At 41.0% G+C, this 13,543-nt stretch overlaps 1 protein-coding gene across 9 annotated transcripts in view; it reads left to right on the top strand.

Annotated features, from left to right (window-relative positions):
- The window catches only part of ZEB2 (zinc finger E-box binding homeobox 2), a 162,640-nt gene that overhangs the window by 145,364 nt on the left and 3,733 nt on the right, over positions 1-13,543 (top strand). For 7 of the 9 annotated variants that reach the window (XM_083581861.1, XM_083581862.1, XM_083581863.1 and 4 more), the window contains one exon: positions 1,351-1,531. The exons of the other annotated variants lie outside the window; for them this stretch is intronic. In XM_083581861.1, coding sequence (XP_083437987.1) covers positions 1,351-1,531 — 181 coding nt within the window. The remainder of the gene's footprint in view (positions 1-1,350; positions 1,532-13,543) is intronic. 9 annotated transcript variants of the gene reach the window in all.

A 13,543-nucleotide genomic window follows, 5' to 3' on the forward strand; every position in this document is an offset into this window, starting at 1 on the left:
ATTAAATGATATGTCCTACATTTTAGAGCAGCTATAGATATGGGGACGATAGGATATACAAGTGCTGTTTTCTTGCATCTCTGTATCATTCAAAACAGAATGTCTATATCCTCCACTCTCATTGTCCTCAGAAAACATAAATCCTTGAATTTCCTTGTGTGTCTCTGAGAAGTGAAGGTGAGGGAATTATGAAACGGAAGAATGCGGCACTCGCACTTCCTGTGCCCCTTACAGTTATGTCCAAGGGTGCTTATGTGGTGTGATCTTGTGCATGCCTGCTGAGGAATTAAGTCCCATTGAGTTCAATGAGACTTACTCCCAGATAAGTATGTATAGGATTGCAGCCTTAATTTTGGGGTGATGGGTTTAGTCATGCAGGACAACTATGACCTCCTGGAACTGAAAGCTGGCACATATTTGGATATGACTTGAACAAATTAAGTAATGTGAGCAGGAGTTCCATCAAAACACGCTGGCATATGTGGTCCTGTGGAAAGTGGTTACATCATATTCTGATCACACCAGTGCTTTCCACAGGGATGAAATCACAAAGAACTATGTGGAGCTGACTCTGGTTGTTGTCATGTTCCCTGACTTGGTAATGGTATAAGTGGCCATTTGGCCATCTGTTCTCTTCCATTGCATAGATATAGCATTTCATAACAGCATTTCAGAAGCAGCCATCAGTACTACACACTATTAGTTCATACCCTGCCTCAGCATAGGGAGAGACTGAGCACACGATAGCCTGTAAAAGGGTTCAGATTGCTTATGCAGTCACAATTTTGCCAGATTCTGCCTTTTCTATTAGGCTTTGGGTGCCCATGTCAATTGAGACTGAAACTATATTTTTAGTGATACAGGGCAGCAGGTACAAATGCATCTGTCACAATGAAGATACCATGTCTCCTTGTAATGATTATTTATCCACATGTTGTGACATCGCCATGTTGAGCACTTCCCCAAGCCCATCAGCCAGGGATGTGCAGAGACAGCAGAAAACAAACAACATTAAGACACCACAGATGTTATAGGAGATATTGAGAAAATATGTTTTTGTGGCAGCCCCGTGTCATCAGATGATTTTTCAGACTCCAAGTGGCATCCTAAACATACTCTCTGGGGTGCAGCTCTGGACATACATGTTTTGCACTACTCACGTAAGACTTAATGGGATAAAAAGTTGAGTGTGAGCCAATGAGGCTGCTTATTGTAACTCAGGGTGCTTACCTGGTTACCGATGAAACTAAATATAGTAACTAACATACTATAGGAACGCAGGATATTGTATAACATCACAGAACAAGGGAAGGAAACATGTTTTACATAAACCATTTGGTTGCATCACAGGGAGAATTGCTTGATGGAACTCCGGATTACATGTCAGGTCTTGATGACATGACAGACTCCGACTCCTGCCTGTCCCGAAAGAAGATCAAGAAGACAGAAAGTGGCATGTACGCATGTGACTTATGTGACAAGACATTCCAGAAAAGCAGTTCCCTTCTGCGACACAAATATGAGCACACAGGTACGAATGGCTATGGCGTGTAGAGACAAGCTTTCTTGCATGTGGTACTTTTCATAATATTTAATGAGTACACTTGTGCAACATAAGATGCAACATATGCTTAAGTCATTAAACAAGGAAGAAATTGTGTGCTTTGTTTAGTTCAGTATGACTCCCCCCCCCCCACTTCTTCACATGTTAATTTTGTACTCTTTTGTTTGTACAATTCCTATCATCCCTGACCACTGGTCCTGCTAGCAAAGGTTGATGGGAGTTGTAGTCCAAAAACAGCTGGAGACCCAAGTTTGGGAAACCCCGTGTTAGACAGTCTGCCCATAAACATCTGTGTAAGGGGGTGGGGGACTAGCAATAGCTAAATCTCTTGCACCTGTGATTAAACACCTATATTGCTATTTAAAGGCCTGATCAAAATAGATTAAAGCTTATCTTTTGGCCTGCCTCTCTAAAAATGTATATATGAGAATTAATACACATGAAAGTGCTAGTCCAGTTGAACCAAGAGGGAACCTGAGTTTGTACAGTGCTTTGCGTATATACATACTGATGATCTGTACAGTGAAGTGGAGCATCGTCACAGAATTTTTGGTCTGGAAATGCCTGAAGCTTATCTACACCTTCTTTACACGCTTAACAAGTTATCCTTTTATCAGTCAGATGGCAGTGTACTGTAAGAGAGGTTGCTTATCTTCTACAGTTCTTCTTCAGGTCTGTTCCTCATAGTATGGCTGCAATTAAGGTAAAAGGTAAAGGGATCCCTGACCATTAGGTCCAGTCGTGGCCGACTCTGGGGTTGCAGCGCTCATCTCGCTTTATTGGCCAAGGGAGCCAGCGTACAGTCATGTGGCCAGCATGACTAAGCCGCTTCTGGTGAACCAGAGCAGCGCATGGAAACGCCGTTTACCTTCCCCCTTGCACTTTGACCCTGAAACTGCCTTAACAGAGTAGTTGCTGCACAAAGTCATTTCCAAATGGCATTCTTGTGATGGCTATATTGCAAGAAGCAGACCTTAAAATCTGCATTTAGTATAGAGCGCTCTTCTCATTGTAAAAAGTGATGAGGGCATTATTAACCTCCTAGAATAAAAGGTTATCTACCTTCAAAATTGTGCCCAGGTGGTGGAGTCTTCCAAAGGGCCCACAGGGCATTTGCATCTTGCAACAAACACTGGAGGGAGGCTTAGGCTCGATCTTCTTCTTTGAAAGCTACACTCCTTAAAGAGCCAACACTCTGGTGTGCAGGTGGGCATCTTTTTGCCTTCTGGCCTCTCTCCTGGTGCACTGCCTTGGGCTGGCAAGGTAGATCGAAAGGTACTCACTTACTGAGCTGCAGGGAAGAATCTCTGAAGACCAAAGCTCCGACTCTGCAGACTCTGATGATGTGGGAACTGGTCCAGGGGACTTCTGCCTGTAAGCAGAAAGATAAGAATTTAAGGGCCCTGTGCTTTTTATATAAAAGAAGAAGAAACAGTTCAGTGAGCCCCATCTTACCTTATAGAGTACAAAAATTAAAAGCTATTTATATTAGACATGGAGAATTATCCAGAGATTAGTAGTTTAGGGTAAAAAAGTACCTGAAAAAGACTGAAACTTGAATCTCCTTTTAGGAAAATCAGATCTAGTCAAGCTCTAGCTCATTTTCTATATAGGTAATTTAACACAAATACTGTTGCCTTCCCTTTTTAAGTATTTGTTGTCTTCTCTTCCAGTACACATGTCTAGCTCACACACACATGTGCATGAACCCAAACAGTAAGATGGTTCCTAACAATAGTTCATCTCTTGATTGTTTTCCTAGTCTTGGATCTGTGACAAGGATAGTGGGAATGGGAATCATTCACATCTATTTAATAAGCAGAATAAATGGTAAATTTCAATAGATCTTCTTTTATGCCTTCCAGCATGCTCTTTGCTTTTTATGCATTTATAAATCACATTCATTACAAAATCTGGGAAATTTGCTTTCACTTCAAATTTATAAACAAAGTTTGTGTGTGCGTGCGTGTGTGTGTGTATAAATTTTTCAAATCCTTTAAAAACTCTTCCCCTAATAGTCCTTCACTTTGTAATAGTGAATACACTCCAGAATACAGGGCAGCCTGCTTCATGAGTGGCAGGTGCTTCTGGTCTTTCCTGCATCACTTACCCAATGGATTAAATCCTCCATCCCTAATTGCCATGCACACTTTTACCAACAGAGGCAAGTGTGTATGACAAACGGCTGATTAGCAGTCAGTCACCAAACAGGACAGAATCATAAAAAGGGCATATAATTTGTCACAGTCTGGTCACCTGTGTTCTGAACTGACAATGTCCTAACACCTGGGGTGTGGTGTGGGGAATGAGGCAAAGGGTGGCTCTACCCTTGTATTTTGTTTCTTTGTTTGTTTATATGTAATAAGAACACTGAGACCCCCCGGGTATTAGGGCAGTATATAAATTCAATAAATAATAATAATAAAATTGTCTGCCAACATGGAAAGCATGTATGAGGGACATGCACTGTAACACTAGTCAACTGATGGAGAATAATGATTGCCACATAAATTGTGGAGTTGGCCTAACTGTGCCCATGATTTACTGTATCTTTCAATATTTCCTAGTTCAAAATCCTAACTAAGCCTAAACAAGAATAATGAAGAAATATCCAAAACATCTTGTATTAAAACAACACTGTTTACTCCCGTTTGATTGCTGTGTCTTTTAAAAGACACAAAATCTTTCACTTGAGTCTTTTGAAACTGAGGAATAAAAGGTCTTCCACAACATTAGTACTCTTTCCTTGCCTCTTTAAGCTAAATCCTATGCAGAAAATAAAAAGGAAGTTAAAATACTCATGGGATTGGGGTGCGGGGAAATAAAGTAGCATTTTGGACCACCAGCTTGCTTGGTTCATTGGTGTGCATATTCCTTACGTTGCATTACTCAGATGCAATTGTTTGTATGGCTGAAGAGGAGGAAAAGCTTTGCAGGCTTTACATCCCTGCACCTTTCCTCTCCTGAATGATTTTATTGCAGCCATCTGCAAATATTATGGTTTGCTACACTACTACCGTAAACCTCTTATGTTAGAGCTGGCCTTCTCATATACTGGGATCTGGACATATGGTTGAATCCCATAAAGTCGGTGGTCCATAAGCTCCACAGTCATAGGCTGACAATTGAAAGGCTGGAAATTTGACAAGCCAGGCACCTTGATTTGCAAAAAAGCAGATCATATGCTTTGATTTTAAACAAGCAAGGAAGACTTTATGTGCAATGCTGTAATATTCCTTTCCTCCTGACCGTTATCTATTTTATATCTCTGTGAGATTCTGCCTCAAGTTTTAGCACAAATAAAAGTGTTTGAAGAGAAGAATCACTCCCACAATAGAACTGCCTAGTCCCGGAGTTAAGAGATTTGGATTTAAGTTTCCTTCATCTCTGACACATGTTTGTTTTGTGAACTTCAGCAAAAAGCAGTCTTCATATAGCAGGAAACATCAGGATATAGTTTTATCCTAACTTTAGTCAGAGTAGTAAAAGGCCATTTAATCAGATTACGAATGCAATCCTATGCATGTCTACTCAGTTCTACTGAATTAAATGGGACCTACCCTTAGGCAAGTGTTTATAGTATTGTGACCTTAATCTAATTTGGTGGAAAAGCAGCACAGTAGTGGTAAGTTAAGGGGGAACACTTGCAAACTAACACGAGCCTGCCCTTCTTATTCCACTACCTGTCTTGCATATTTACGCAGCTAAAGTTTACTTCAAGAAAATGTAAAGGCCATTCGCCTTTTTCTTTTCCTTCTTTTCCTTCTTCTTCTTTGGCCTCTTTTGTAAATGTTAAGTGAATTGCAAATTAAACTGATAAAGTTATGGAAAAAGCCAGAGCGATGGAATGGCTGTCTCGTCTATTAATATATATGAGAAATTTCACTCTGTGTTCGGGGCAAGACTCTCTGAACTGCAATTAACCTTTGCTTTCAGTGCCTGAATCATTATCCCTTCCTCATCTTTTTGGGGACAGTTAGTGCTTATCCTGTCTTTCTAGAGTAGCACAAATAATGGGCATAGATTTATAAGCCAAAGTGTTGATCTGTCTGAAGATGCAGTCCACACTTTTCTTCTTCTTTGTAGGTCAGCTGTTCTGGAATGGTCTGATGCTGTCGCCTTATAACCAGTTATATCATATACAGCTTTCACACAATGCAGTGAAGCTAATACTTATGCAGTGGCCCAGTTGACTAGCTCATGCCATACACTTCTATTTATCTGTGCTCTTCATATTCCCCTGTGATTTTAAAGTGATTTACCTCTCCTTGGTTCCTGACTACACTGAGGTTTCAAGCCCACTTTTTTGGCACAAGTTTTGTGACTTGGATTACACTACTTTAGAAAAGTGAAGCCATGTTGCTGCTGCTGCTGTTCTTGTCATTCTTAAAAGGAGTTTAGAATTCACATGTTAGATATACTATAACAGAAATCTAAGCCCTGTGTACTGTATCCAACCATCTGAGATGCTTCCTGCAAAAAAGCCCATTCTGTCATAGTCTTATGCCAGTAGTATGTGGCCAAATGAGCTAGGAGCAAGTATTGAAAGGCCAGCAGCATTTCAAAGTCCTTATGCTACCTGTTGGATGAGCACCACTGGGGAAAACGAAACAGAAGTTAGGTTTGGTAGTTAATTCTGATTTCTGTCAGGGCAACATATTTTAATTCTCAAAGAGTCCCGTTTGATAAGGGCCATTGGTAATGGGCCATTGGTAGTGACCAGGAGACTGCTTAAGTCTCCTACAGCCTATCACTGAATAGTAACCCTTGGGGGCCAAACAGAAGTGCTTAGATGTAAAACACTGTCTTTCAAATAATTATTTGAAAGTTACTAGACTAAAATATTTTTTATTAACTCTGCTATCCAGATTAGTAACGCGTTGGATGCCAGCAACCTAAAATTGGAAATTTAAGCAACCAGCAGCTTACAATGACTCCTTGTTTGATCTCCTGAATTGATTCCTTGTTGCCATATGAGAACGTGGAGTGACTAAACCGTATAGCATGAACCAGTGTGGCGATGTGGATATAATATTGGGTTTGGACCGTAGGATTTGGTAATGGATCTGGGTTCCAATTTCTGCTTTGCCATAAAGCTCACTGGGTGGCTTGGGCCAGTCGTCATCATCATCATCATTATTATTATTATTATTATTTAGCCTAGCGTAACTCACAGAGTTGATATACGGACAATCTGCTTAGAAAGATGGCAGGGGAAAGGGTTTGGGAGAAAGTTCATAGCAGTCTTGGTCCTCCGACTGCTACAAACTTGCCCCCAAACCCTTTCTCCCTTCATCTTTCTAAACAGTTGTCCTTATATCAACTCTGGGAGCTTCCACGCAGCTGTGCTCAGAAGACGGTTAAGGAAGGGGTTGAGAAAGAGGAGGAAGCATGGTGACAGCAAGTTGGTGGCATGGAGTGACCATTCATTCTCCACTTAAAAAAAACCTAGTAGTGACAAAAGATTCCTATGTGTGGAGTTCCCAACACCCAATGGACGTTTCATTTTTAGTTTTCCACAGCAAATTCCTTTGGCACAAATTCACACCCACACCCCGCAGTAAAGATATGCAGGAATTTTTGCATATTGGACAAATTAATATTTTCATAGGCATGCCTAGGAGTCCTGTGGCCTTGTTACCTTGGTTAATGATATGCTCCATTTCATCATTCACAAGAAACGACGAGAGCTTTCATGGTGGCGTCCTCCCTTTAATTCTTCTTTTCTTTCCAACTGCATGTTTTATTAAGACTTCTTTTTATATATAATTTTTGTAGCTTTTATGCTGAGGCAAGCACTACTTTTGTTTCCAGATTGATTCGGTAAACTAAATATTGTTCTCAAGCTTTAGCAGCAAATCAGCCCTCTTTTGCTGCTCTTCTGAATTCCTAGCTCAAGTTTTCCTTATTTAGAGCTTGATTCATAAAAAAAAATTACATGCTGTTTATAGATAATTTTCTATCACTCGACTCAGATATGAGGATTACTTTTTATACTTAAATAATATGCAGTTTCTTGGAGTAAATTCAAAGCTCATGAAATTTGCACTAGAAATGGAAGTCTTTCTTCTTTGTAACAACAGAGCAAGTGTGGTATTTGCAATTACGCCAAATTGCATTTATAACGCACCTTTGACCGCCTCACTACACTCTGCCCATTAATCCAGCTCCACCGGGACTACTTCTAACATCCAAACCCCTAAGTGGCTTCAATCAGCTGCCTTTAAAAAATCAAACCGCTGCCAGATGATTCCTTATGTACCTTCCAAGTCTGGAATTTCTTTGCAAACACACTCCTCAGTCCCCAAACCTACTTACTGTTATATCACTGGAATAACAAAATTTATCGCTTTTCAAAACACATGGTTTGCCCATATCTAAGCCCAAAAAGCCTGTATCTTTGGGCTGTTACATGTTTTTTATATGTAGCAATGAAATTGTAAACCTTTGGGTGTGTGGGTGTGTATAAAATGATTAGATATAATTATTTTTCATTGCAAATCCTAAGAGAGTCAGGATGTGGGATAAAAGCACAGTGCAAATACACACACACACACACACACACACACAAATATTTGTGTAAGATATCTTTAAACATATAATAATAATTAATTGTATTTATATATCACCCCCATTGGTGCTTTTCCGATCGTAATACAACAATGAAACAACCTTTACTCTATCAAATAATGAGTTTTAGCAAGGGGATAAAGAAGGAGAATGAGAAGATTTGTTAACAGAATCAATACCAGGCCTCCTGACGAAAACATCAGGACAATTTAAAGCTTTGCTCTGTTGTAGACCATGTGACGTTGCTGTATACTTGTAGTGAAGAACCATGTATGTATTTTAATCATCGTTTAAGTTGTCTTACATAACTCATAAATAATTTCACATGTTAATCTCACCCAGGGTCATTTCAAAGGCATCTCTCCATCAATGAGACGGAATTGTCAAATCAGCCAATGAGATCAGGGCTGGATTCTATTCAGTGGCCTAAAAAGGGGGAGGGGGAGATGCAGGGAGATAAAAGCACAGAATCACTTCATAAGGCTGGGGCAAATTTAGAGGCTAAACAGCAAATTGAACCCAAAACGGAGCATGCATTTTTTTTTTGCCATTAAAGAATACATGCTGGTTTGAAATATAAGAAAAAAACAAATAAACAACAAATAACAGAGCAATCTGAAGAGGGGCCAGAGGGGCGCAGAGCGCCGAAATCCTCTGCTCCATCCGCAGCCCTGCCAGCTCCTGCTAGCCAGATCAGTGGTGGAGGGGGATGTATTCATTTATTTTTATTTTTTTGTTGCACCAGCTCTAGACTGGCACAGCCCAGGAGCCCACACTGGGCATGTCTCCTGCAAATGGATTGATTTAGGCAACAGCAGATTCCTGTCCAGCCCTTCTCTGCCCTCACCCCAGAACAGAAGCTTCTCAACTGCCTGCAGTCCTGATGGGCACAGTGGGGGTTTCTGTGGCAAAGCCCTTTCCCCGCCACCCAGCAGTGAGCCCAATGCAGGGACACCTCCAGCTAATCTTAATTCTCTCCAGCAGCACTGATCTGGGGGTTAGGACTGGGCTCTAAATCTCTTTGTGGCTTGTTCACGAAGAAAAGTAAAGGCACCAGGCACTAAACTTTTGAAGAACCTATCTATCTACCTTCATAGGGGGTTCAATCATTTTTTAAAAAAAACACTGAAATAATATCACAATCTATAGCTTTGTATGTTTAAGTCATTTCAGTAATAAAGCAAAACACCCTGCTCTGTTTTATCTCTTTTCAAGCGGAGGCTGGATAGGGATGTCAAGGGAGGGCTTTACCAGAAGCTGTATTTCAGGTACAGGAGAGAATGACTTGGATGACCTTTGCAATGCCATCTTTCTGTGGCTATTATCACATCACTGACCTGATCAAACTATGCCTGAATAATTGTCTTGAGAGCAAAGGAATCTCATACTTTCTGAGATATTTTTCAGTTCTTGTCTGATTCCCTTTCTGTTATGAACACCGTTGCCATTGGAGGCATTCTTTATTCTTTGCCTTGTCAGATCCTGTTCTCTAGCATCTAGTCATCTGGCATTTACCACCATATGCTTGCAAAGTAATTAGGAGTGTTTTCCTATAGTTTATTATAGTATTAGGGGTGGGGGGTGGTATCCAATGGTGTCCCTTTGCTTGTGGAAGGATTTTTAAACCTGTGGAGTTGGGTTTTTTTGTAAGTAGAAGGGGAAGAAGGTGGCTGTTAACTAATCCCCCCATCTGCTCAAGAAAGTTGGGGGACCACAGCAGCACTGAAGGTGGCACAGGGGGTGGGGGCTGCAGGATAAAGGGAGGAATTTATGAAAACTGTCTTCCTTCTCCTTTCCATTAACAGAAGCCTCAGTGGAGGAAAAAAAGTCTCTCATGAGCAGAGGAACCCAACCGCTTGAATACAACCCCTTATTTTCCTCTAAAATGTGACATGGTTTCCCTCCCCCCTTTTCTCTCTCTTTCATCTGAGGGAGTCCACCTGAGGTCAGTTAACATGACTGATTTTCCTGCTCATGTTATGACTTTTATGTGGATAAAAGTCACTGTTCTTATCACATGCCCAGGGATTCTCAGCTGCCTTTTCAACAAAACTGAGATAATCGTGCATTGTGCTTTCCCAGTGGATGAGTGCAGCTGGCATAAAGTTCACATGGAATAGAGATTTGGGACTATCTGCTTCATGTGAGCTCCCTGATCGTGTGATAGTAGTGCCATACCTTTAACAAAGTTTATGAGGAGCAGCTGAAATAACATTAGAGCTCTTCTTCAGCTTAGCTGTTTAGCAAATCAAAAACAAGAAGAGGGAATCAAACAAGTTACCTGCAACTTTGATCTGAGTGTATCAGTGGCTTTCAAAGAATAACTCTAACTGCATTGCCAAGCAACAGATCCTGACTGAAACATTTGAGGTGAACTGGGACACTTGCCATTTGAAAGTAGACCACAGTGCAAGGAATCAAATTTTGATTTAATTAAATTTAAAGTTAATCTTAACCCTGTGTTTCAGTTACAATACCCACCCTGCCCAAGGTGGCTAACAACATAAAAAAGGAAACAAAAATGTTTTAAAAGTCTGTGTTCTAAGTGGCTCAGATTTGGTCCAAATTGCAGTTTACAGATATTTAAACAAATTTTATTTTTTTAAAGAAAACAAACGCGAACATTGAATATAGCTTAAAAAAAACCATTGCATTACATTCACAGCAGCAGGAGCACAGTATCTGTTTGCTCTTCCCCAAAAGGACCTCATATACAGCTAGGGTTCTGCAACTCAATAATAAAACTACATAATGACTGGGGGAAAGTTCAAACTGTACCTCAGCCCCAAACACGTCAGCTGGCTGCTGGCTAGTCACTACTTGTAAATCTCAGTTCTCAATCCCACATCTGCAGCGTGGGGGTCATAAGTGCCAACCTTACAGGGTGACTGTAATTCTTGTGAATACCTGTGAAGTGTTTGGAATGCTTATCATTACCAAAATACTGGAGAAAGAGTATATTCCAGGGATATGATAGCATTCCAACTCCCTTCATGTATACTTGCACACTGAGTCTCCCTCTTGCACATAGGTATGTCCTGGAGCACTGAGCAATCCTGGTAACTGCCATGCACATTTGCAAAACACCACAGCTAAATTATGCAAGCAATGCCACATTCTTTGTTTCCTACTCAAATGACTTTGTCCACCTATGGCTCAGAAGTGGGCACTTTTGAGTTTTGCCAGCTATTGAAGTGCGACTTTAAGATCAGTTTTTTAATACAAACCCCGCCCCCCCGCCCCCATTTGGATGTAGACTTTGCCCTGAAGTTTACAATATGGCTTGTGTTTTCCTTCTCATGATCTCCCTTCTCCTAGTTCCATGCTATTCTTATTATGAATCTCAGCTCATAGCAGTTGGGGGAGAAAGCCATTGACTGAGCTGGTTTGCCGCAGTGGGTGAGCCAGGCATGTGAAACGGCCAGCACAGACTGGATTTAGCCCAGACTTGGGTTTTGGCCTTCCGCCATGAGTCCACGTTTAGGGGTGGTTTGTGTTGGAATGCCAAAGCCTGCACATTCCAACTGCATGCCAGGGGATGTCATGACCACCTTGGCATGAATTTATGCTGCTGGAAACAGCATAGGCTGGGATTTTTCTAGGCTTACCAGTAGTTTGAACCCCCGTGCAGACATGCATGGGGGAATCGTGGGAAAGGGTTGTGATTATGCCTGCCAATGCCATTCTCCCTGCCCACTGAAAGTCCACCCTTGTCTGCATAGGAGAGCATGCACAGGCAGACTCCCAGAGTGTGTGCAGGTCAAAATGATGGGATCTATGTACCAAAAACCACAATATATTTAGGTTGTGTGGTTTGTGTTAAGACATAAGGCACGGCGGCCCCTGTGACTACATAATGCCCAGTATGTAAACATCTGGCATGCTGAAGAAGCAGAACTATTATTTTAGTTAATTACCTGCTCTTCACCTGAAAGTCTGAAGGCAGGTTACAACCATTTAAAGCACAACATTCAAAGCAGTTATAAAAAACAGCAATTGCAAAAAAAAGCAATCACAAAACAGATAATATAAAGGTAAAGAGGTGTGCCCTTTTTTTTTAAGGCACCACCTAGTGTAATTTTGGTTTGGCTTTGTGCATTTCAATTCCACCTTTCTTCTCTCATGGACCCCAAGGTGGTTCCCAGGTGCTTGCCCATCCAGAAACTAACCAGACCCGGACCTGCTTAGCTTCAACAAAGTGGTCACCTTATGTGTCTTCACACCCTACCCCAGAGCCATTCCCATGAATCAGTTGGCTGGTGTTCATGACATCACCAGTGACAAGTGACATGCTCGCCTGCATAAGTTGGTGCAGTTATGAAACTTAAATTTTAAATATTGTGTCATACATTTCTAGGTTTTGCCCAGTCCTATCAGGCTGACAAGCTTTTTTTGGAGGGGGGGGGGTCAGCTCTATTTTGGAATGAAGCTTTTAAGTATGGCAGTTATGGAAGGTGTCAAAGACATTCCAGAGCTATTTGTGGCCTTGAATCAACCAGATGTGTTTAGGCTTGGTACGGGTGTCAAGTTTCAGACATTGGATTTGAAACTGCTTGAAATACCAGTGGAAATAATGGTGTCATGCAGCAGAAGGGAACTTCAGCATTCAGTGAATGGCTGACAACTCGCAGAGAACTTCTCCCAAAATTACCAGTGAGGAACAATTCTGCTCATGTAGCAAATCTCAGTAGCTGCTGATAGGGAACTAAATCTTTCTCTCACTAAAGTTTAATGGGAATTTTTCCTGACTAAGGGCTTCAACATTGAGATCTTAGAAATGTAGTTCTTTCGGTCCTCACAATTAGTTTCTGTGCATGTGGTCAGTGAGGCAGTGATTCCTCTACTATGTAATTCAGCAGCAACACTCCCCTTCACATTGTCTCATGTCTTTATTAATATTTGTAATACCTTTGATTATTGAGTTCATCCATTTTGAGCAGTTCAAACAGAAAGCTCCAAAGAACTGACTATTTCATTTTTGACACATTTGAGACCCTGGAGCCTCTTGGGACTGGAAGGCATTTCAAGGATAATCTAATCTAGTATCTCTCAGAATTTACCATAGTTAAACCAGTATATAAAAGGCTTTGTACTTGCCACAGTGTTTCAGAAAACTATTCATAATTATCAAAAAGCTGGGAGTGCAACATTTTCCAAGGAGAGCTCAACCATGGAAGTGTCATTAGTTCACTTAGTGTGGGTTTCTTCAAGGGTTACCCAGGTTCTTAATGACATGGGGGTAGCACTCCTGGTATTTAGTGATACCAATTCAGATGGTTTTGGATGACTTGTGTGATGGAGGAAAGGATAGAAGCTTGAGTAAAAAAGAGGGTAATTCACTGTTCCCATACTAGGATTTCCATTTAATTGTAAAAACCGGCCATGCTCATATAAATGCTCAACTTAGAT

This window comes from Podarcis filfolensis (genome assembly GCF_964270895.1).
Source record: "Podarcis filfolensis genome assembly, chromosome: 1".
Classification (NCBI taxonomy): domain Eukaryota; kingdom Metazoa; phylum Chordata; class Lepidosauria; order Squamata; family Lacertidae; genus Podarcis; species Podarcis filfolensis.